Below are 23,495 nucleotides of genomic sequence, written 5' to 3' on the forward strand. Positions count from 1 at the left end.
TGTGGTGAGGGTCCAAGCTCCCAAATCCCAGGCAGGTAGGTTGCAGGCACTGGGGCACAGGCAATTCTACTGGTCTTTGCCCCCATGCACATCCAGGCCCTCATGGGTCTGGCTCCAGCACCACTGAACCAAGCTGAGTGTCAGCCGGTGTGATGACACAGCTACAGGAGTCCTGAGCACTCGGCCAGCCCCCAATGATGCCTTGCTGTCCCCACAGCTACCATGGTCTTGGGGCCAGTGGGGCAGTGCCCATGCAGGGCAGCCCCAGGGTGGCCGTGCCATGCAGTGCTATGGCCCAGTGCAGCTGCCCAGCCACTCTGCCTCTTCCTGTCCTCGCGTGGCCGCAGAATGCAGTGTGTTTAGTAAACAAGGTGATGAAACAGTTAAGGCAGAGATGGAGTGTGCGTTTCGTCACCGTGGGAAGGGAGAAGGGAGCGTGAGTCGGCGCTGAGGGGTCTGAGGGTGACTCATGCCCTCCCACCCCATAAATAGGAGCGGGTAGCCCGGCGGCACCCAGACCAGACAGCGGGGCCAGCACAGCCACATCCCTCCTGTCACCGCTGAACCATGGCACTCCTCCTGGCCCCGCTTGTGGTCGGGCTGCTGGCCGTCTCCTGCTGTGCGGCCCCTCTCCAGGGCAAGCCGCAGGCGGTTGTCACCTTCCCGGGGGACCTGGTCAGCACCCTGCCGGATCTGCAGCTGGCAGAGGTGAGGGGAGCATGGCCCCGTGGTGCCCTCCTGGCACCTAGGACCCCAAGGGGCTCCCAGGCTGGCAGTGAGAGGCTGCAGGCAGAGCTTTAGAGCTGTCTGTCTCCTTGAGCTCGGGGGGTACCCAGGCTGGGATGGGTGCCCCGTGCTGCCGCAGCCCCCTCCCGCTTCACTCACCTCTCCGGCCGCCTTTCCTCCCCAGCGCTACCTGCAGAGGTTCGGCTACACCACGGAGGCAGAAGCAAAGATTGGTAACAGGCACGTGTCCCTGGGCAAGGCACTGCTCAAGATGCAGAAGCAGCTGGGCCTGGAGGAGACGGGGGAGCTGGATGCCGCCACACTGGAGGCCATGCGAGCCCCCCGCTGCGGCGTCCCTGACCTGGGAACCTTCCTCACCTTTGAGGGGGACCTCAAGTGGGACCACATGGACCTGACTTACCGGTGAGTCTGCTCTGGAGATGAACCCTTGTGTCCCCGGGGCAATGGTCCCAGGGGGATGGAGAGAGCCTGAGGGACCAGGTGGGCAGCAGCCTCTGCTCAGCCCTTGTCCAGGCTTGGTGCTGCCTGTACAGCTGGGTCCCAGCGCTGCAAGGGCCAAGCCAGCACAGCGGCAACATCTGCTTCCCAGTGCCCAGGAGAGCATCTGAGCCCTGGTCTGAGGGTGGTGGTGCCTGCTATCCCCTCAGGGGGATGGGGGGCTGTCCCTGCCCAGAACAGGATCAGTCCTGCAGGAGGAGGGGACCTGGCAGCACTGAACCCCTGCTTCCCTGGCAGGGTGATAAACTACTCCCCCGACCTGGACCGTGCTGTAATCGATGACGCCTTCAGACGGGCATTCCAAGTGTGGAGCGATGTCACCCCTCTCACCTTCACGCAGATATACAGTGGCGAGGCAGACATCATGATCATGTTTGGCAGCCAAGGTGATGTCCTGTGGGCAGGCAGGGAATGAGAAGGGGACTGGTGACATGCCCTACCTGTGGGGTCCTCACCCTATGTCTCCTTGGGCCATGCTCAGGGGCCCTCTGTCCCCAGCTGTGCAAGAAGTGTGCAGGGCTTGGGGGTCTGTGTGCATGCTGGGGATATGAGGGCTCCTCTGGCAGGGCCAGCTGAGGGTTCTTGTCTCTGCAGAGCATGGGGACGGGTACCCCTTCGACGGCAAGGACGGGCTCCTGGCCCACGCCTTTCCCCCAGGCCAGGGTATCCAGGGCGATGCCCACTTTGATGACGATGAGTTCTGGACACTGGGAACTGGCTTAGGTAAGGGCAGGGTGTGGTGGATTGGGGGGGTCTGATGGTGCCAATCTCAGCCCCAGCACTGAGCTGCCCCTCTCTGAGCAGTGGTGAAGACCCGCCATGGGAATGCAAATGGAGCCGAATGCCACTTCCCCTTCATCTTCGAGGGCAACTCCTACTCCCGGTGCACCACAGATGGGCGCAAGGATGGGCTGCCCTGGTGTGCCACCACCGCCAACTATGACCAGGACAAGAAATATGGCTTTTGCCCCAGCGAGCGTGAGTAGTGGTGACCATAACCCCTGCCCAGCCTCGCAGTGCCTGGAGCCCTCCTCATTCTCCCTTGCCCCACAGTCCTCTACACCAATGGCGGCAACAGCGATGGGGCCCCCTGCGTCTTCCCCTTCGTCTTTGAGGGCAACTCCTACGATACTTGTACCACAGATGGGCGCTCCGATGGCTACCGCTGGTGTGCCACCACCTCCAGCTTTGACCAGGACAAGAAATATGGCTTCTGCCCCAACCGAGGTGCCAGAAGGAAGGGGGGCATGTGGGGGGGAGGGCACAGAGGGTGGGCACATGAAGGATCTCATGTGACAACCAGGGCTGTCCCAGGTTCTGGCTGGTGCAGCCAGGGGTCGGGGACAATCTCAATGATGCTTTGCTGCAGACACGGCGGTGATCGGTGGCAACTCCCAGGGGGACCCCTGTGTCTTCCCCTTCACCTTCCTGGGGCAGTCCTACAGTGCCTGCACCAGCCAGGGCCGTCAGGATGGCAAGCTCTGGTGTGCCACCACCAGCAACTATGACACCGACAAGAAGTGGGGCTTCTGCCCTGACAGAGGTACTGGCCCCCCTGCTTGCACTCCCCTTTGTGCCCCCCAAATTCCTGCCATATCATCACACTTCTTCTGGGGACCACAGTCTCCGGACAGCGTGTTCTGTCCTGTTGTGCCCAACCAGGAACTTAGGCCTGCACTTTCCCCCAGGTTACAGCATCTTCCTGGTGGCTGCCCATGAGTTTGGACACTCACTGGGGCTGGACCACTCCAGCGTGCGTGAGGCCCTGATGTACCCCATGTACAGTTATATCCAGGACTTCCAGCTGCACCCCGATGATGTCCAGGGCATCCAGTACCTCTATGGTGAGACACTGCAGCACAGCTGGGCAAATTGGGTGTCCTGCAGCACCAGGCTGGCACCAGCCTCACACCCTCCCCTGTATTCACTCAGGTCGTGGCTCTGGCCCTAAGCCCACTCCACCTGCACCTGCTCCCACTGAGGAGTTCCAGCCTGTGCCCACAGAGGAGCCCCAGCCTGCACCCACACAGGAGCCCCAACCTGTGCCCACACAGCAGACCCAGGCCATGCCCACGGAAGCTGGCAGCACCTCCACCACTGAGGAGGAGGAGGAGACGCCAGAGCCAACAACTGTACCCATTCCTGTGGACCCCAGCCGGGATGCCTGCATGGAGAAGAACTTTGATGCTATCACAGAGATCAATGGGGAGCTGTACTTCTTCAAGGATGGGTGAGTGGCAGCATCTGGCACCTCCTGCCCTGGCAAGTGCCATGGTAATGAAAGGATGTGGGTGAACACAAGGCTGTGTCAGGGGTGTATGGGGGACATGGGCTGTGCCAGACTGAGGTGATCAGGACTGCTGATCTTCCCCACCAGGAAATACTGGACTCACTCAACCTTCTGGAAATCGGGCATCCAGGGTGCCTTTTCTGTTGCTGATACTTGGCCTGGCCTCCCAGACACCATCGATGCTGTTTTCCAGGATGTGCTAACCAAGAGGGTCTTCTTCTTTGCCGGTGAGCTCTGCCCCCGCTGCCCTCGGCCCTGGTTCCATGGGCAATGGGAGGAGCCTGATGCAGCCTGGGAGCCCTCAGGGCTGTCTGACAGCCCCACTATCTCCCACCGCAGGTCGGCAGTTCTGGGTGTTTTCTGGGAAGAGTGTGCTGGGCCCCCGGGGGATCGAGAAGTTGGGTATAGGGAAGGAAGCTGGCCGCATCTCAGGGGCCCTGCAGCGGGGCCGAGGCAAAGTGCTGCTCTTCAGCGGGGAGAACTACTGGAGGTGAGCAGGACGGGAGAGCAGCAGTGCCTGCCCTGGCAAGGGACTGGGAGCAGGGTTCCCAGCAGCCCTGAGCACGGCTCTGCTCTCCCACAGGCTGGATGTGAAGGTCCAGAGGGTGGACAAGGGCTATCCTCGTGCCACCGATGACGTCTTCACTGGCATCCCCCTTGATGCACACAATGTATTCCTCTACCAAGGTGAGTGGAACCTGGTGGGTGGGTGCTGTGTGTTCAGCCCTGGGCTACCTGAGCCTCTTGTGGCATTACTCCGGTTCCGGGCTCGGGATGCTCGGCTGTGTGGGGAATGGCCCTGGGACAGGGCATGCCATCAGCCCTGGCGGACCCGTGCAGTGGAGCTGGCAGGATGCCGGCAGGGTTCAGGATGCCAGGTGCCTGTGCTGTTTGGGCAGCCACTGGGATGGGTCTTTGCATGGCCGAACTCCTGCTGACCCTCCATTCCCTCTGTCCCCCTCCTTGCCCAGGCAAGTACCACTTCTGCCGGGGCAGCTTCTACTGGAGGATGACACCACGCTACCAGGTGGACCGGGTGGGCTACGTCAAGTATGACATCCTGCAGTGTCCCCAGCACTGAAGGCCTGACCAGCCACCAGCTCTGCCAGCACTGCTCCCTGCCCAATGTTCCCAACCTGCGGGCTCCTGTCTCATAGGCTGACCCCTGGGAGCCTTGTGGCTGTGGGTAGATGGACCACAGATGTGGTCCCCATCTTCCTGGAAGAAAGGGGCAGGGCACCTTGGGGTCACCCCCTGGGAGCTGCCCAGCCTGGGGAGCCCCAGCTGGGGAGCAGGACTCTTGCCACAGCTGGCATTGTGCCATCCCAGCTCCACTGCACAGAGGCGTTTGCCTGGTGCAAACTGCACACGGATTTGAGACAAATTTGTCTTTTTCCTGAGCCAACGATGCCAGGTCAGGCTGAGCCCCACTGGGAGCTGGCGCCTGGGGACATGCCAGGGCGGGACACGGGGCTCTGCCTAATCCTGCCCACTGCCCATTCTGCCAACTACCCCCTTTGCCAATTGCCTGTCCATTTGTAATAAAGAAAATTCTTTGGACACAGCCTCGAGTTCTCCATCAGCTACTGGGGCCATGGTTTGGAGAACCTCCATGTGCTGAGGGCATCATCCTCCCCTGATCTGGGGGGTGCCAGCATCAGTGGGGAAGGGGGCACTGGGTGGGGGAGGATGTCCCCCTTTGCTAAGTACTCTGGATCCCTCGGGGACCTGGGTCCAAGGGCAGGGAGGATGTCCCTCGGTGTCAGCATTGTCCGTAACCAGCCCTGTGCCAGGCGCAGCACCCCCGCCCCAACCTCACCGACCTCCCAAGTCCTGGCTAAGCATAATCCTACACCTGCTGCCCTCTCTTACACTCCAGCTGTGCACTGCGGGGAGGAGCGCGTGGTTGTCACCGCGTGTGGTCGGGACACACCGTGTGACTGGACTCCCAGCTACAGCGAGCCCCCGTCGCGGGCTGGCCTCGCAGATTCCACCGGCCCCGGTCTGTCTCTGCGTGGCCGCAGAGCCCGGCGGCAGGGCCATGGCCGGGGCCGTGCCCGGGGGTGCCCGGGTCCGCGGCAGGGTGGGGCAGCCGCAGCCCCGGGACTGTAATTAGCTGTAATTAGCGGCCACGGCTCCGAACAGGGCGGGGGTAGTGCGAGGCCCCGTCCCCTCCCGTCCCTTTGGGGCACGGTCCCAGCACCCCCAGTTCGGCGGCGCCTGCGGAACCGAGCGGGCGCACAGGAGCTGTCCAGTCCCGTCGAGCCGAGCCGGGCCGAAGGGAGCTGAACTGAGCCGACCGGAGCGGGGCCGAGCCCATCCATTCGGACTCGAGCCAGCCCTGCGGCCGCGGGGGCGGCGCGGCGGGCGGTGCCGCGGGCACTAGGACCCCGGTCAGCGCCCGGCGGGGCCGCGCTCAGCGGCCGCCGGGGCCGGAGCCACTTGTGGCGACGACGGGGCCATGAGCGGGCGGTTCACCGTCACCGGCGGCGGGGGTGAGCGCCGGGGGCAAGGGGGGCTCGGGGGGGCTCCGGAGGCGGGACACGGCCCGCGATGAGGATCCGCGGGGCAGGACAAGGTCCGCGGAGAGGGTCCGCGAGGAGGGTCCGCGAGGAGGGCCGGGCCGTCGGGGCACCGTGGGGGGTGCGGAGTCCCGGTCGGTCTGGCCCCTCGGAGACGGTGCAGACCCCCGGAGTAGGGATGGCATGGAGCTGCGGGATCCGGGAGATGGGAGGTGCAAAACAGGGAGTGGGGGTCAGCCGCCCGGGCAGGACCCCTCGTCCCAGACTCTTCCCTGGGGCCTCCGCCGCTCCTCAGGGAGCTCCCCTGTTCTGTCCTCATCCCGGGGGCTGTTGGAGAGAGGCCCTGCTGCGGCCGGACCGGCAGCGGGATGGAGCAGGGTTATAGCTGGGGGTCGGCTCTGGGTACGAGGTCACATACTGCTCCCCAGGGAGCCATAGTGGAGGGTGGCTGCAGGTGGGCCAGGGCGAGGGTGTGGGAAGGGTAGGCTGTGGTCAGCCCGCCGTGGCAGCAGTGCCAGCCAGGCTGCCGTGGGCACAGGCACTGGAGCCGGCAGCCATCGCCTCGTGGTGCCCAAGGGACGTGGCGGTGGGGCTGTGCTGTCACCAGAGCCGTATTGATCCCAGAAAAGCGGCCGACGGCAGCACCGTGCTGCCGGAGCTGTGACCTTGCACCCTCGGCGAAGGGCGCGGGTGGGAGGTGCGAGCAGCCGGACGGACACCACAACACCCGGGCTGGGCTGTACCTCTGTCAGGGGGCTCTGGCCTTTGGGGCCCTGTCTAGGATCACGCTGTTGTGGATGATGTAGGGCTGGATCCAGTGGCAAGGCGATGCAGAGCCACTTGTCAGTTCATGGCAGCTGGGCCAACTGGGCCTGGCCTGTGGGCTGTGTCGGGGCAGAGCGGATGGTGATGAGCCAGGGCCGTGGCTGAATTCTGCGGCTCTCCAGGAACAGCTCCTCGGTTTGGCAGCCAATCTGCTGGTGGGGGGCTGCGGGGAGCTGGGCTGGGCATGCCAAGGGGCCATGGTGGGAGCAAGGGACACATCCTTCCAGCTGAGCTGTGACCTTGTGCCCTCCCAGGGGACAGGCAGTGGCTGGCCCTGCTGGAGGTGCCCTGTCTCATGGGGTGGTCAGGGCCCTGGCAGGGTGGCTACCTAGGTCACCGTTCAGGGATTCCTCACATCCCACATTGCTCCACAGCGCTGGGACTGTGGATGCTTCCTCCCGGGGGGATGGATGGGAGGGGGTGCATGGGGTTGGCAGTTGTGGGACTGGCAGGAGCTGCGGATGGCAGGCAGGAGCTCTCGACAGCAGTAGTCCCGGGAGGGACTCGGCCCTGGGCGAGCGCTCCTTGCTGCCTGGCCCCACCTCAGTGTCACGAGTGGGACACAGAATGACAGAGATCCCGGCGACGTCGGAGCAGTGCGGGGGCAGGGGTTGCAGCCGGCCGTGCTGCCGGTGCCGGGACGGTGCGGGAACCTCTGCGCCAGCCGGAGGGCCCCTGCTCGTCCGAGAGCTGCTGCCGTGCTCAGGGCGCCTTGTGGCTCCCGGAGCCGCCCTTCAGGAAGGCCCTGCCCGGGAGCGGCCCCAGGCGGGTGGTGCTGAGGAGGGATCTCAGCACCGTGAGGACCACGGGCAGGGGCGGCGGCGGCAGAGGACCGCCCGGTACCGGGCAGGGTAGGGCACGGACCGCCGCGGGGGCCTGGCGCAGGTCACTGCTGCAGTCCGGCCGGATCCGGGGCTAGGCCGGGAAATGGAGTCCGTGCGGGCGGCGGCGGGGGCGGACAGCGCTGCGCGGGGTCTTGGCGAGCTCTGCGCGGGGTCTGTGCGGGCGGCGGCGGACAGGGCTGCGTGGGGCCCCGGGGCCGCCAGGGGGCGATAACGGGACGGGACGGCTCCGGTGGGGCGTGTGCCCCTCCCGACCACGCCCCTCGCCGCCCGCCCCGCCCCGGGACTCGCCGGTGCCGCTGTCCCGCGGGGACCCGGTCCCACCGCGAGCGCGAGGCGAGCCGGAGCCCGTGGGACCGAGGATCGATGTGCTCCACCTGGGACCCACCGTGGGGCTGGGTTCCCCCCGGGGCGGTGGACGTGGGACTGCTCCCACCGTGCCCAGTGCGTTGCCCCTGGCGCAGCAGCCCTGGCCCGAGGGGGCACCGGGGCATCCTCGCCGCGGAGCCCCTCTATGTCCCGAGCGGTCGGAGTCGGCGGCAGTAGCCATGGCAACCAACCAGTTAAGGAACCTCTCTCGTTGCCATGGAAACCGGTCCCGGTGTCACCCTTGCCACGACTCCCGATGCTGAGGGTGTTCAGCTGCTCTCTCGGCCCCCCTGGGAGCCGTGAGGTCATGGGGCTGTGGGCCATAAGCCATGGACAAGGCTCTGTGGGGCAGCTGTGTGAGGCTGGCCCCGGGTGGGAGGTGAGCCCCTGAAGGGGGCTTGGGAGGAGTAGGGACCCCACCAGCCCTGGCTGCACCCCCATGCAGGGCCCCTGCCCAGAGCAGCTAGGATGCAAGGGTTGAGGGGGGCAAGGCCCCCAGTTGAGGCACCGTGCACAGAGGGGTACATGTGAAGGATGGGAGCTGCCAAGGAGGTTCCCCCATACCAGGGCTTCCTGGTTCCCCATCTCTCCCAGCCCCCACGCAGACACTCAGTTCAGGTTTGTGGCAGGGAGCCCTTGGGGTGTCATTAGAACTGCTAAGGGTCTGCACCATCTAGAGGCTGATGATACTGGGGGGTGAGATGCAGCCAGGGGGCTGGAACAGCCAAAGCCCCATCTGCTGCCAGCAGAGATTCTGGGAATCTCTGTGCCACTGAACCTCCACAGGTGCTTTGGCAGAGTGCCAGAGTGGAGGTCCTTGCACAGGTTGTGGGGCTGAATGAGGGGTGCTGTGTGGGACACAGAACACTGTGGGTCCTGTGGGACACAGGACACTCCAGTGCCTCATCAGATGATCCTGCACCCAAACCCTTCTGGCAGCGGCTGGCAAGTGGCCATGCAGCTGCTTCTCGGCCATCACTGAGCCCTCTGGCCCTGGCTCAGCAGCGGCTGCCTGGCGTCCCCAGGGTACTGCGACTGGCACAGGGCTGCTTGGGGGCTCCTCAGCTGTGTCGCCAGGAGCAGGGCCTGGTGGGAGGAGGCTGCTTCCGCCACTGATCCCTGTGCCAGGCTGCCCAGCCGCCCACTGCCGTGGCCCTGCTGCTGGCAAGACATCTGGGCAAGGGCAGCTGGGGACGCTGCGCCAGCTGCGTGCTGTGCTGGGCTCGTGTGACGCAGGAGCTCACAGCCTCCTGCCTTGCCCCATGGCACCTGCCTGCCCTGCCCCATTGCCACCTTTCTGATCTTTACCTCAGGCAGCTGCAGTGGCTCCCGCGCCTCCCCTCCCAGCCCCATGGGACACTGTACCTCCCTCCATGTCCTGTCCTGACGCTGGAGCTGGTATCAAGTCCCAGCTTGTGCCCGTGTCACCTCTGGGCTCTGCTTTCACCCCATGGTGGTGGCAGGGCCCCAATCTGTCTGGATGGGGATGAAAAAGACCACTCCATCCTGCTAAGGTGTTACAGGATGTGTGGCCCCTGGGGCATCAGGGCAGAATGGTGCGGGATGCACCGGCAAACTCCTTGCTACAACATTTGGCTGACATCACTGTCCTTCTGCCCTGCTGCACCTCCATCCTCCTGGAGTCTCTCCTGCCCCAGCTCTTCTTTTCCCTGGGAGCCACCTGCCCTCATGCCCTCAAGCCCTCAGCATGGGGCGTCCCATCCTGGCGGGATGGAGATGGGCCGGCTGCCGACAGTGCCCAGGGACCACAGCAGGCAGTGCAGTGTGCTGATCGGCATCTCCGCAGCACGGCCGCCCTCGCTGCCCGGGCGGCACTCTGCCAGGCTGCCCGCTCCCTGCCCTCAGGAGGTTTCCCAGTGACTCCAGCACGTGTCTCGCTCCTGGGAGGTTTGACCGCTGCTGGTAATAGGACAGGCAAGGGCTGTGTGGCCGGCAGCCAGGATTCCAGCCCTGGTAATGTCTGTGAGGATGGTTCCCCTCACCCAGGCTCTACGCAGAGGGGTCTGAGACATTGCTGGGAGGCTCTGCAGGGGTACAGGACACTTTGCAGGGATGCTTCTTGGCTTGGCCACTCTCCATCGTCATTCCTGGGCAGCCTCTTGCAGTTAAGTGGGGCACTGATGCTCTGCCTGGCCTGGTGCCAGGATCCTGCCTCCTACTCGGACTCAGGGGCCACTTGCAGCTGATCCCCCACTCCACAGCCAGGGAAAAATGTCTGCCTTCCTCTTTCCCCATGCCCTTGTGCTGCCTGCAGTGGGACTGCAAGCAATGCAAGGGCAAGGATGATGCCCAGACCATGTCAAACCCCTCTCCTTTTGACACACTGCACCAGGTACCCCACTCCTGGGCATTTGGGCCAGGGTTAAGGTCAGTGCTCTACTGAGAGATCAAACCCCTCTGGTCTGCTCTGCCCCAGAGACACCCTCAGTTTGCTCCCCCATGCTGGTGGCACCCTGTGCACAGGCTAAGCCAATGCAGTCTTGATAGCATAGCCCCCTGTGCTGCCGTCAAATCCCAACCCTTGAAATGGAGCCATAATCCAGGGATTAGGGGATTAGTGGTCTTTCACGTGCTCCCTCCCCCCCATCTGTTTTAGTAGGAAAATCCCTCTTGTGCCGAGCCCACGCACTGTGGCCTCCTGCAAAAATCCACCCTCCAGCGCTTGGCACTCACCATGGCTGGCTGGACCCCGGCCCGCTGCCCTTCTGCCCAGCCACAGCCTCCTTGGAGGGGAGGGGCAGGAGGTTCTCTGCTCACAACCCAGACCCACATGGGAAGGTGGATTTGTCCTCTACAACCTGTCTGCAGCCCCTTCCTTCCAGTCCCAACTCTTGGGAGTGGGCCAGCCCCTTGCTCCAGCGCTGGCTCTTGCTGAGGGATGCAGGAGTGAGGGGCTGGTGCTGCTGCGGCTGGACGGGGCAGCCCCATGTGCTGACTGCCACACAGGGTCCTGGGTGGGGGGATGCCCACCCTGAACTGCCCATCCTCGCTGCAGCTATCCTGTGCTATTTGCCACAGAGATGGGGCTGTGCTGCTGCAGCTCCCCAGGGTTGCCAGGTCCTGGGGTCCTGGCTGCAGCCGTAGGGCAGGGATCAATGCTGCCTGCCGGGCTGGGGTGGGGGGTCTGAGCCTCTCTCCTGGCCGCGAGGTCAGGCCAGAGAGCATCCGCGCTGCGGAGCAGCTGGCCCCGCACCAGGAGAAAGTAAACAATTAATTACAGCCGTCAAGAAGTAACGGAGGCCAGCGGGCTGTCATGATCTCAGCCTGTGCCGGAGGAGATGCTGGGAGCTGCAGCCAGCTCCGGCTGGGGGATCCTCCTGGATTAAATGCATGAGAGAACAGGGGGCTGCAAGCAGCCCTGCAGGGTCACTCAATAACCCCAGCTCGAGAGTGACCTGTGCCCCTGGCCCTGTGGGGGACAGCTACAAGGGCTGGGGCCTCCATAGGCAGCACAGGGTCTGGGGATTTCGGCACCATTGCAACCCTTCTCCAGGTCTCAGAATGTTGTTACGGGCATGATCCTGGCCCCCTGGGAACCAGGATAGGTCACATCAAGCCTGCTCCCCTCTGCAGGCAGCGTTCTCTGTGCTGCAGGTCAACCGGGCAGAGCAGGGTGAACAACCTCTGCCGTCCCCCTGGCCCCGCTGTGGGGTAGTCTGGACGTCTTGCCCTCCCCGGGTGTCCTGGATGGTCCTGCTGCTGGGGCACGGGGCTCCACCCATGGCCAGGGCCTGATGCCCGCAGAGAGGTCCCCTGCGTGACGTGGTGCTCCCCACCTGGGAGCTGACCCCACCCGGGAGCTGACCCCACCCGGGAGCGGTCTGTCGCGGGCAGGGGGTTGCCGAGGCGGGGGCCGCCCGGACAGGGGTTGCCTTGATCCCCGGCCTCAGCTGCCTCTGGAGATGCGTCGGTTCTGCAGGAGCAGGTTCTGCTCCGCTGTGCACCTCAACTGTGTTCCTGGTCCCGGGGCTGCGCCCGGGTCCGATGTGGGAGCTGGTGTGGGGTGCGGGGGCTGGCGACGGATGCGGGGCCGGTGAGAGAGCCGGTGCGGAGTGCGGGGGCTGGAGGCGGGGTTCGGGGCCGGGCGGGTGCGGGGTCGGTGTGGTTGCGGGGCCGTCCCGTCCCGTCCCGCCCGCGCCAGCCGGGCCCGCAGCGCTGCCCTAGTTCCCCCCCACGCCTGGCGCAGCCGGGAGGCGGCCCCGCTCCGCTCGCTCGTCTTTGCGCCCCCCCCACCCCCCCGCCGCCGCGCCCCCCCCACCCCCCCCGCCGCGGCGGGGGCAATGCCTCCCGCATACGTGATGAAGCGGGCGGCCGGGCTGGGCTCCGCCGGCAGCCGTGAGCCGTGAGCCCGGGCGCCTCCGCACTGCAGCCCCCTCCCACCGGCGCGGGGGGCGGCGCGGGGACGCGGCTGCTGCGGAGCGAGAGCTCCAGCACCGGCGGCAGCGAGCGGCCGCGGCACCGGCGCCATGCTGAACAACCTGACCGACTGCGAGGACGGCGACGGCGGCGCCAGCCAAGGTGAGGCACCGGCATCGGCACCGACGAACGGGACAGCGGGACAGCCCGGGGCGGCCGCCCCCGCCGGGCCGGGGCTCGGCGCCGGCGCGGGGCAGAAGCGGCGCGGAGCCGGGGGCCGCGGGGGCTGGGGGTGCCCTGCAGCGAGGAAGGCTAGTGGCACTGGCCGCGACGGCGGCTCTCGACCCGCGGCCCCGCGGGGCTGCGGCGGGCGGTGCGGGGATGCTCCCGCTCCCGGCGCCTCCGCGCAGCGCCGACCGCACTCCCGCCGCTGCGGCAACCTCGGGAAGCGGCAGTGTGGCCGAGCGGTGCGGGGCTCACCTAGGAGCCTCCTCTCGGGCGGAGGCTGCTTGCTGTGCTCCTGGCGACCCTGTCGGGCCGGCCCCGCCGCCTCCCGGGCAGCCCCCGCCAGTCGCCGCACCAGTCCCGCTCCCGCCCGCCTGGGACCCCCGCAAGGGTCCCCGTGCCCAACTGCCGCCCCCCCACCTTTGCCTCCTGCATCTCTGCTGCAGCCCCAGCCTCCCCAGCCCTCCCTGCTGCCGCCCCCCATCTCCGGCTGCCGCCCCCCCATCCTTCCATATCGCCTCTCTCACCCCCGCTGCCCCCCCCATTCCTCTCCTCTGCCGCCCCCCATCTCCGGCAGCCGCCCCCCGCTCCCTTCTCCCCTCTCTCGCCCCCGTCCCTGCCGCCCCCTCCCCTCACTAACCGCCCCCCGGGGCCGCCGCCGCTGTCCGCGGTGCTGAAGTGGCCGCCCGGGCCCTGCTCCAGGACCTCAGGAGCCGTTCGTCCCAGGGCCGAGCCCAGCCGAACTGAAGCGAGTCCTGTCGTGCCGAATCGAGCCGGTCCGGTCCAGTCCGTGCCGCGCCGCGCCGTGTCCCGTCCGGCTGCAGCCCTTGCGCAGCCCCTGCACAGGGCCGCCTTCTGCCGCGGGCGAGGGGCCGCTCGGCCCCACAGCGGCCCGATCAGTGCCGGCGCTTTGGCCTGACCCCCTCCGGGCACCCGGCACCGCCGAGCTGTGTGAGGGTCCCCGTTCCCCCCGGGGCCACGTTCAGCACCAGGCAGCCAGGCAGCACAGGCCCTGTTCTTGCGGGTGCTCCTGCCGGGCATAGGGATGGGCTGCAGCGAGAGGTTTGTAGTGTGTGTCCAGGAGGACTTGCACTGCCTCTCCGACCCTCCCAGACCCCGCCAAGTCCCCTCACCAGGTCCCCTCGTGGGATCTGCCAAAGCCCCAGCCGGGAGCACATGGCTGGCTATGGCAGTGGTTGTGGGGGTCCTGGATGCCCACAGTGGGGCTCTGGGCACAGCCACAGACAGGCTCTGTGTATTCCTCTGCTCTGCTGACCCCAGTCTGTTTATTTGCTTGTTTATCTGCGGCTCCACTCAAGGTCAGGGCTGTCAGGAGACTTTTGGGGGCACCTTGCCGTGCTGGGGTTGTCGCACTGGTCCCTGGCCATGCCCTTCCCTGGGCGCTTGCCCTCCCCTTGCCCTCTGCAGCACCAGGATCTCTCCCACTCACCAATTTCCATCGCAGCAGTGCCGGCGGCATGGCAGCAGGCGGTTCTGCCAGGCTGGGGTCTGGCAGGAGGGCTCAACACAGTGCCACTACAGATGGACCAGGCAGACTGTCCCTGGAGCTGAGCCTGGCGAGATGGTGCCCTGTGGGATGGTGGGTGAAGGGCTTCAGGAAGCAGGGGTCTGAGAAGCTTGGGAGAGCAGGGATTGTCTGTAGGAAGGGGCTCAGCAGATCTACCCACGGCCGTGACAAGGGTGGTTGTGGTGGGGGGGTGGGTTGTCGCCCCATACCAAGGGTCAGCTGAACTCCCATCATGAGGTCTGTTTTCAGGGACCATGGACAACCCGGGGGGCGGCAAAGCTGTTGCATGCCAGTGGGCCCCCTCCACATTTCCTGGCGGCTCCAGTGCTGGCTGTCCAGCAACTTGCCAAGCCCAGCACAACCACTGAAGCCCTGGGGGCCACTTAGGCCATATTTGTCAGAAAGGCCAGCAGTGTCCCCACTCAGGTCCTGCTCTGGACAGCATGTGCAAGCCGCATGACAAGAGCTGGAAGGGCTCCAGCCCCAACAGCCCAACAAGGGCTGGACCAGTGCAGACCCTCTGGGGAGATGGTGGGAGTGGGGAGCAGGCAGGGCTGCTGCCTGCAGTGTCCGGGCTGGCAGATTGCACTGCTCTGGTTGGGGTATTGGGATGTAAGCTGCAGCCCCACTGCAGGGTGCCCTGCCAGCACCCAGCCTGGGGGGCACCAGGATGCCTGGGAAGGGCAGAGCCAGGGTCAGGAGCTCTGGCGGGACTTGTGTCCACGGCCATTTCCAAGGCAGGGCTTGGACTGTCGGAGAATCTGGGAAGCTGTTTAAATGCAGCCAGCCAAAACGCCTGTGATGGAAATCCTGCGCTGCAGGGCCGGCTGATCAAAGGGAGGATAATCCTGGGTTTAGGAAGGAAGAGGATAGGTCTGAAGTAGCAGTTGGTCCAATTTGGGTCAGGCTGTGAAGGAATCCAGCCCAAAAGGCCACTGGGTGTGCTTGCTGGCTGGAGGGGGAAAGTGCGGCCCTGGGACGGGGGGAGCATCCCACTCCGTCATCCCACCCCCGACCCCCACCCCCCACTGCCCTGCCATGCTGCAGTCAGAGCCGTCTCTGCTGTGACACTGCCAGCACGAGCCAGCACTGCTTTGATCATTGGTGGTCTCTGCCTCAGTGGGGCTGCAAGGGCCGTGTGGTCTCTCTAAGGGTCACCCTCCCCAGGGCAGCTGTCAGACCCCCTTGTGCAGGGTAGAAGGAAGCTGGGTGGATGCAGAGATGTCACTGCCTTAAGAATACCTTGGCCATCCCCATCTGCCTTAGGCACCCCAGGCCAACAGCCCAGGGCCAGGCAGTGGCTGTATAGCCAAGTCGCCTTGATAGCTGGTGGTGACAGAACAGCAGCATGGCCTCCCTGGTCAGCAGCTCCTGCAAAACGGCAGCAACTGGGGACATCAGCCAGGGCCACGTGCTTGCCCATGTGCTCGCTGGGCTGCTGGGGTCACCCTGGGGTGCCCCTTGCCGCAGGCAGAGCCCCGGGAGTCCAGGTGTCCTGTGGCAAAAGTCAAGGTGTCCTGTGTACCTCCAGGGGAGCCTCAGGGCATCCCTAGTGCTAGAGCAGCCATCACACTGCTGCTGCCCCTGGGGCTGGGGGACCGGAGTGGAGGATTCCGGAGCTTCCAGCAGCCCTGCGCAGGAGCACAGACTGAGGCGCAGAGGCCTGTGAGGTCGGGATATCCCCACCACGTACCCCCTCACCCACTGCACCTCCCGGCCAGTGCCGCAGCCCCTGTGACTGATGTCCCTGGCTGGAGCTCACCCTGCTCTGGGATGCTGCGGAGGGGATGGGCCGGCCGCCGTCGGGCAGGACCAGGCAGCAACCCCGGCAGCAGTTCTGTTTAATTGGCCCGTGGGGGGTGGCTGCTGGGGCTACCCCAGCCAGTGCTCGGTGCCCTGCGCCTTGTAAAGCGATTAGGGAGGATTTGGGATAAGGGACATGACGCTTCCCAACCCAATTTAGGGCTAAGTAAAAAGCCATTAGAAGATCAAATTGCGGCTGGTGCTTCTGCCTGAGCGTTGCCCTGGGGGGGTCCAGGGATGCAGTGACAGTCCTTAGGCACTGCCAGTTGACTCTGGGCTGCCCCGAGCAGGCAGGTTAGTGGAAGACCTGCCGAGAGTGGGGCTGCGCGGTGCCCACGGCGGGGCTGCGGGTTCCTGCCAGCGATCCCGCCGCCAGCCCTTCCAGCCGCCGCAGCAAATTAAAAGGCCGATTCATGTTGAGTGATCCCTGGGGAGGGGGGCGGCTGAGCGCCGGGATCGAAGCCTGGCACGGCTCGGCTCTGCTCCGCTCACAGTCTCTCCCGACTGGGCTGCTGGCCTTGGTGCTGCCAGCCCCGTCCAGCGCTCCGGCCCCGCGCTGCTCCGTCCTGGCAGCGCTGGGGGAGTGGGGCAGGAGAAGGCCCGTGGCGCTGGTGGGACTTGCAGTGTCCCACGCGTCCCCAGGACCGAGAGGCAGCACCCCAGTGGTGCCGCTGGGCAGGGCTGGCCGTGTCGGTGTCAGGTGAGGGTCGGGTGCGTTACTCTTGCCTGCCCTGCCTGCCCCTGCCTTCAGACCACGGGTCGGTGGCAGCTACCGAGGAGAGGCTGCACCAGCCCCGCTGCGGCAAAATGGTCTCCGTCAGGAGCAGGAGCAGAAGCAGGAGCGCTTTGTCACCTGGGACCCTGCGCCCTCGTTCTTAACTCCTTCCAGTCTGTGTGGCTAGAGCAACGTGGGAGGCTGAGAGTCTCCCCGTACCGTGCTGCATCCTCATGCTCACCAGCCCGGGGCCTCTCCCCGTGCCGGTCCTCACGGCAGCATCATCAGGCGAGGGGCTCCTGCGCCACGGGCCAGTCCCAGCACCTTGGGCGATGTCAGCACGGGCCGTGGCTCCGGCGTGGGGAGCCTTGGCCAGAGGTGCGGGTGGAGGGACTGCGAGCTGTGGGTGCTGTTGTGGTGCCGTGGGTTGGAGCGTGGGCACCCCAGGGTGCTGCTGGTGCCTGTCGTGTGGAGCCGAGCAGTGCCAGTCCCGTGGGGTCGCGCTGGGCTGGGGCCGGGGGTCCGGCTGCACCCATCCGCCGGGCGCCGGTGGGCCGGGGCGCGGGTGCCATGTGGGGCCAGCGTCCGGCTGCCTGCGCCGTTACATAAGAGCGGGAGCCGAGGCGGCCGTGGCTCGCCGTTGCCATGGAAACCTGCACGGTGATGTCGTCGGCTGGGTACCAGGCGGTGAGGCGAGGCCCCCGCGGGCTCCGTTCTCCCGGAGGGGTCCCGGAGCCTTGCCGCGTTTCGAGCATGTCTCCCTACCAAGCTGCCCGTGCCCCCCGGCGCCACCCAGCCTCAAGGGGGAGGTGGTCTCCAGCCACCCCTGTTCCTGCACCCTTGTGTCACCACCCTGGGGATGGCCACAACATCAGCCTGGAGGGTGTCCTGTTGGCATGCTGGATGTTTCACATCGGTGTGGTCCCCACAGCTGGTGCAGGTGGTCAAAAGCCACAGCGAGTGGGTGGGTGCCAGCCATTGCTGTTACCTAATGAGAGCTGGGTTCATTGGGTCTTTAGACCAAATACAGAGCAAGGAACACATGGGGTCTGTGCTGAGACCCTTTATGGGAGATACAGGGCAGGGCACATGCTGGTGGTGCAGCCTGGGGTGCTGGGTGTGTGCCCAAGGGGACTCCAGAGTGAGGCTCATGGGACCTGTGGGCCTGGGTGTCCCGGTGCCACTGCCATGGCCATTCCTCCACAGGAGAATCTTGCAGGCTGTGCCTTGGGGTTTGGCTGTACCCTTAGGGACACTGCTGCCCTGCTGCCACATGCTGGAGGAGCCTTGGGATGGTGGGAGTAGGGGGCCAGCCCTCAGGTCAGTGTCACCTGTGGCACTTGGGGTTTCACCTCATGGTCAGCCACCAGTGCCATGTCTGCCAGGGAATTGCAGATGGTGAATCACTGCTGCACGTGGGCTTCCAGGATTCCAAATATGAGTCAACTGGCAGGAGGATGGCGGTCTTCAAAGGACCAGGATGCTCCAAATGGTCACAGGGTCTGTCTTTGGGCTGCCACCATGAGTGCACGACTGCACTGCTGGGACACCATTCACTCTGCCCAGTGGCACTCAAGGTCTCCATGCTGAAGGATGGTGTAGGAGACAGTTCTCTCCCTGGCCCCAAACTATGGAGCTTGTCTGTGACCCTGCCTATGCGGGCAGCCTGCCCAGTGGTGCAGTGGCCACTGGCAGTGTGACTGCTCTGACTGCAGGGCCGTGGCAGTGGGATGGGTGTGTGGCAGGGAGGCTCTCTCCCCCCACTGAGGACTGGGGACCAGCCTGGCTGCCCAGGTTTCCTCACGTCATGGGTGCCATTGCCCCCTCAGCTGCTCTGCCCAGCACTGTGCCCTTTGGCTCTTGGGTCCCAAGAGAGGTGCACTATCTGCTATGCCCTGGTCCCCCTCTTCTCCGGGCCTTGTCTTGGAGCTGTGCTGCTCTAGCAGCACTGTCCTCACTGCTGCTCCATTTCCAGCTTGATTTATTTCTGCTGCTCTGCAGCTCAGCTGTTTTTGTCGCTATTAAGCCAACTCCAGGTTTCTTCTGCACTAAGTCATTAACGTAGTGAGTGGCCATGGCCCCCATCCTGGCAGCTCTGTGGGCCCTGCACTGCTACGGGTGACTCCACGGCTCAGGCATTACCTGCCCTCAGTGGTGGCACCTCCGGATGCCTCCCCACCCTGTGGCCCCCACTCCTGCGGTGTATGTCTGGGAGCAGGACCAGACACCTGGCCACTCGCCCCAGTCCCAGGCACTGTGCCGGGACCATCCCCTCTGTGCTGGCACTGAGCAGCCGTCCAGATCCTGCCCCTGCAGACGCAGTGCTGCGGGCAGCCCCAGTGCCCTCACCCGTGGGGACCCCGTGCTGTGAGTTATTGCTGCCAGCCATCCCTCCCGAGGGTTCCCCCTGGATCCACTCTGCTCACCTCGCTGCGTGGATGCACTCCAGCGGGTCTGGTGTCAGCACGGCCTGGCAGGACAGCGTGTGGCTCCTGGGGATGGCAGCCCCTGCCCGTGTGTGGTGTGGGAGGTGATGCTGATGGCTGGGATGCCGAGGTGCCATCACCTGTGCTGGGACTGGGCGCAAGAATGGTGTTCACAGGCCTGGAGCTCTCCTGTGAGAGCCATGGGCAGCTGAGGCCCCTCACACGGGTGACCCTCCAGGGTGGATATTCTCCAGGTGTGGGCAGGGCAGGGGCAGCCTGACTGACCCAGTGGTGTCTCTGCAGGCGATGGCAACCCCAAGGAGAGCAGCCCCTTCATCAACAGCACGGACCTGGAGAAGGGCAAAGAGTACGATGGCAAGAACATGGCCCTCTTTGAGGTAGGGCATGCGGGCAGTGGGGCAGGGGGAGGGGGCTGAGCTGGGCAGCTGTCCCATAGCACCTGACCTGTACCCCAGGCACTGGGACATGCCAGAGCCCCAGGCCAGGGTTTCCACACTGCCAAAGCAATTCCTGGTGGGGCAAGCAGGGTGGTGGCATCTGGTGAGGTCTCCTGGGGTTGGCTTGGGTCCCGAGGGACTGTCCTCATGACTTGGGCTCTGCTCTCCACAGGAGGAGATGGACACGAGCCCTATGGTCTCATCCCTGCTGAGTGGACTGGCCAACTACACCAACCTGCCACAGGGCAGCCGGGAGCATGAGGAGGCTGAGAACAATGATGGAGGCAAGAAGAAGCCGGTGCAGGTGAGGACTTAGGAGGGAGGTAACCCTCCCTCCTTCTCCAGCCATCACCAGTGAAGTGCTGGGCCAGGGACTGCCCTGGGAAAAGTTGACCCCTTGGGCTCGGTCAGGGACTGATTTACCCTCTGTCCCTGGCTGCTGTGCTGGAGGAGTGGGAACTCTTGTTCCTCTGCCAGCCAGACCCCTGAGCCCTGATGACTGCTGTTCCCTCAACAGGCCCCACGGATGGGCACCTTCATGGGTGTCTACCTGCCCTGCCTCCAGAACATCTTTGGGGTCATCCTCTTCCTGCGTCTCACCTGGGTGGTGGGGATTGCTGGCATCATGGAGTCATTCTGCATGGTCTTCCTCTGCTGCTCCTGCGTGAGTTTTGGAGCCAGATGAGCCTCCACTGGCCTTGCCCCTGGCCTGGGGGGTCACCCATCTGGCTGACTGAACTGTGGAGAGGTGCACTATCTGCCAGCCCACCATGCCCTGCTCTGCTCCTGCCCCAGCTTCTGCCCCTGCCCTAGCTTCTGCCCCACTTAGAGCAAAAAGAAGCCTTCAGCTTCCCAGAGGAATCAGCTGTAGAATGGTGCTCAAATGGTGACCCAGAATTATAGCTGCCATGTGGGGGGGATGTGCCAGGGGTCCCCTACTCTGGCACCACGCCGTGCTGCAGTGAGCCACCTCGCCAGGACAGTCACCCCAGGGCACAGGCTGGGGAAGCTGGCCTTGCCCAGTATCCTGAGCAGCCTGGGCTCCCTCCCAGCACTGCCAGCCCCTCCAAGGGGCTCAGCCCTCTCAGGTGTGCTGCCAGCCAACAGCTCGGCCTGCCCACCCACCCATACATCTATCCATCCATCCTCCCTGGGCATCCCTGCCCTGTGGCACCTCTCAGCCTGGCCCTAGGGAGCCCCACATCCTAGCATGGCCCCAGCTCTCCCTTCCTATCCCCTGTCCCTCTGCCCAGCTCTGCCGGCTGCCCACACTGTGTTTCTTCCTGCAGACAATGCTGACGGCCATTTCCATGAGCGCGATCGCCACCAACGGTGTGGTGCCAGGTAGAGCCAAGCCCACGTCCGTGCGTGTGCCGCGTGTGCGGGCAGCCGGTCCCTGCCGGGTGGGGTGCCTGCAGGGGCTTTTCCCCAAGAGCATCCCCCGGGGCCGCCAGCCGCTCCCCAGCCTTCTGCCACCAGCCCGCGCGGGATCCCCACGGCCCGGGGGAGCGCAGAGCTGGAGCCGCCACCCGTCCCCAGAGCCGCGAGGTGCAGATGGCAGCGAGAGCCGCCAGCCGCGGCTCCTCCCTCCGCCAGACTGGCGAGGCCGCGGGGAGCCGGGAGACACACGGCAGGAGGATGGGAGCAGGGCGCGCTGGGTGCCATGGGCTGGGTGGTGGGGTGGGCTCTCCCACCGCCGGACACAGGGACGCTGCTGTGCGTGGGCTTTGCCCCCCGGGAGGCACCGTGGGGTCTGGCCGGTGGGTGCCCTGGCTGCCTCCCCGAGAACACACCAGTCCTGCAGAGCCCTGGGGAGCTGTGAGCTGCGCCAGGCTGGGCACAGCACTGACAGCCCAACATGGGGTGTAATTAAAGCTATTTATCATCCTGCTGCCGCAGCGGGACCATCGATCCTGGCAGCCCTAAGCAGCTCTAAGGGCTCCTCTGGGAGGATGGAGCAGGACATGGCCCAGGTCCCTGGGGCTCCAGCTCCTGTCTGGTGTCCAGGGAACACCTGTGCCCGTGGCTGTTGCACCTGCCTGCTGGGCTCCTGGGGAATGACTCTGCCTGTGTGGTCACTCCTGTTGCTCTGGGGCCCTGGGGACGGCATCTTGCAGTGCTGGAGCAGGGCCCGTGGCTACCCGGGCTCCAGTCTGCCCTCTGGGATACCTGACAGGGCTGAGGGTGTCGCTGGGGTCTGTCTGAGACCCACTTTTGCTCTCTCTGACAGCGGGTGGCTCCTACTACATGATCTCACGCTCCTTGGGACCTGAGTTTGGTGGGGCCGTGGGGCTCTGCTTCTACCTGGGCACCACCTTTGCTGGTGCCATGTACATCCTGGGCACCATCGAAATCCTGCTGGTAGGTACATGGCCCTTGCCTTGTGCAGTGCCAAGGGCTCAGCTCCTGGCAGGGCAGCGAGCCTCAGGGACCCTTCCTGGGCATCCTCTCTGCAGGCTGTTAGCCAGGTGGTGATGCCATGACTCTTTCCCAGGCCTACATCTTCCCAGCCATGGCCATCTTCAAGGCAGAGGATGCCAGTGGGGAAGCTGCCGCAATGCTCAACAACATGCGTGTGTATGGCACCTGTGTGCTGACCTGCATGGCCACTGTTGTGTTTGTGGGTGTCAAGTACGTCAACAAGTTTGCCCTGGTCTTCCTGGGCTGTGTCATCCTCTCCATCCTCGCCATCTATGCCGGTGTCATCAAATCAGCCTTCGACCCACCAAGCTTCCCGTGAGTATGGGGTCCTTCAGGGCTGCAGCAGGGTTGGGGCATGCAGGTGCATGGCTGAGTGCCTGTGTCCCCCCAGGATCTGCCTTCTGGGCAACAGGACCCTCTCACGCCACGGCTTTGACCTCTGCACCAAGATGGTGGTGGAGGGGAACGAGACAGTTGGCTCCAAGCTCTGGGAGCTTTTCTGCACCTCCCGCTTCCTCAACGCCACCTGTGACGAGTACTTCACCATGAACAATGTCACTGAGATCGAGGGCATCCCCGGCGCTGCCAGTGGCCTCATCCAAGGTGAGCATGCGGACAGAGGCATGGGAACACGGGCACAGGCATGAAGGCATGGGAATGAAAGCATGGAGAAGTGCAGGGGAGCTGTGGTGGGGCAGTGGCTGTGTCTGCCAGGCAGCTCTGTTGGCAGGGCTGGTGGAGGGGTGCTGTGGGAGGCCATCCTGAGCATGGACCCTCGGCCAGGCCAGGTATTGTGGGGGCAAACACTGCTGGGTCCAGGTGACAGGGCATGTGGGTGATCCCTGCTGGGGGGCTGCTCTGCCCCTGAGGCACAGCAAGCTGTGCTCACACTGTGCTGGGCAGTGGGACAGGCTCCTGCACCGGGTGACAGAGCAGGGCACTGCAGCCACTGTCACACAGTTTGTGTCAGCCAGAGGGGTGGCTCAGAATGATGCCCAAAGGCTGGGGAGAAATAAATCCTCCCTCTGCTTCCTCTTGGCCTTTGGAAAGGCTGGTATTGATCTGAGGTTTTGAAAGAAGTGATCACCCCTCGGGGCTACTTTCTGCTGTGGCTACAGCCATGCTGGGAGAGTGGCCAGGACCACAGAAAGATGCGTGAATTTGCTGGGAGGAGCCACTTATGACCTGTTTTTCTGAAGATGCTGGTACATCTGCCAGGTGCTCACGCTCAGCTGTGGGTGACAGAGGCTGGTGCTCTGTGCCACATTCAGAGGGTGTCTGCAGACCCCCCATGCCAGAGTGCTTGTTGGGACTCAGGAGAGCAGCAGAGCCACGATCAGGATCAGTCCTTCCTGATGGCTGTGGGGCTGCCCCTGCCATCCTGCCATGGTGTCTGTGTGGACACAGGCATGGGAGCTCAGAGTTGGCTAAGCACGTGGTGCTCAGGGC

At 64.9% G+C, this 23,495-nt stretch overlaps 2 protein-coding genes across 4 annotated transcripts in view; both read left to right on the plus strand.

Moving 5' to 3' along the window:
* Positions 1-294: 294 nt before the first annotated feature.
* MMP9 (matrix metallopeptidase 9) lies at positions 295-5,095 on the plus strand. Its single transcript, XM_085079070.1, has 13 exons — positions 295-708; positions 911-1,149; positions 1,483-1,631; positions 1,840-1,968; positions 2,050-2,223; positions 2,299-2,472; positions 2,615-2,788; positions 2,934-3,089; positions 3,178-3,475; positions 3,623-3,762; positions 3,875-4,025; positions 4,119-4,222; positions 4,507-5,095. Exons 1-13 carry the CDS (start codon positions 568-570, stop codon positions 4,614-4,616), a joined length of 2,139 nt encoding a protein of 712 aa, XP_084935196.1. The 5' UTR covers positions 295-567; the 3' UTR covers positions 4,617-5,095.
* An 813-nt stretch (positions 5,096-5,908) lies between these two features.
* Positions 5,909-23,495, plus strand: part of SLC12A5 (solute carrier family 12 member 5) — a 31,749-nt gene continuing 14,162 nt past the window's right edge. For 2 of the 3 annotated variants that reach the window (XM_085079056.1, XM_085079057.1), the window contains exons 1-8: positions 12,397-12,632; positions 19,471-19,565; positions 19,798-19,929; positions 20,143-20,289; positions 20,915-20,969; positions 21,856-21,986; positions 22,120-22,361; positions 22,438-22,649. In XM_085079056.1, coding sequence (XP_084935182.1) covers positions 12,581-12,632; positions 19,471-19,565; positions 19,798-19,929; positions 20,143-20,289; positions 20,915-20,969; positions 21,856-21,986; positions 22,120-22,361; positions 22,438-22,649 — 1,066 coding nt within the window. In that variant the 5' untranslated portion in view covers positions 12,397-12,580. Of the gene's footprint in view, positions 6,031-12,396; positions 12,633-19,470; positions 19,566-19,797; positions 19,930-20,142; positions 20,290-20,914; positions 20,970-21,855; positions 21,987-22,119; positions 22,362-22,437; positions 22,650-23,495 lie in introns of those variants that run through there. The other variant, XM_085079058.1, reaches the window with a different exon arrangement.

The sequence above is a fragment of the Lichenostomus cassidix genome, chromosome 20, assembly GCF_008360975.1.
Source record: "Lichenostomus cassidix isolate B80296 chromosome 20, HeHo_3.0, whole genome shotgun sequence".
NCBI lineage: Eukaryota > Metazoa > Chordata > Aves > Passeriformes > Meliphagidae > Lichenostomus > Lichenostomus cassidix.

Excerpts from the sequence above, each read along its gene's own strand:
- MMP9 (XM_085079070.1), top strand. The coding sequence starts at position 568 with ATGGCACTCCTCCTGGCCCCGCTTGTGGTCGGGCTGCTGGCCGTCTCC. Across the intron at positions 1,150-1,482 it reads CACATGGACCTGACTTACCG|GGTGATAAACTACTCCCCCG; the intron begins GTGAGTCTGCTC and ends CTTCCCTGGCAG. Across the intron at positions 3,476-3,622 it reads CTGTACTTCTTCAAGGATGG|GAAATACTGGACTCACTCAA; the intron begins GTGAGTGGCAGC and ends CTTCCCCACCAG.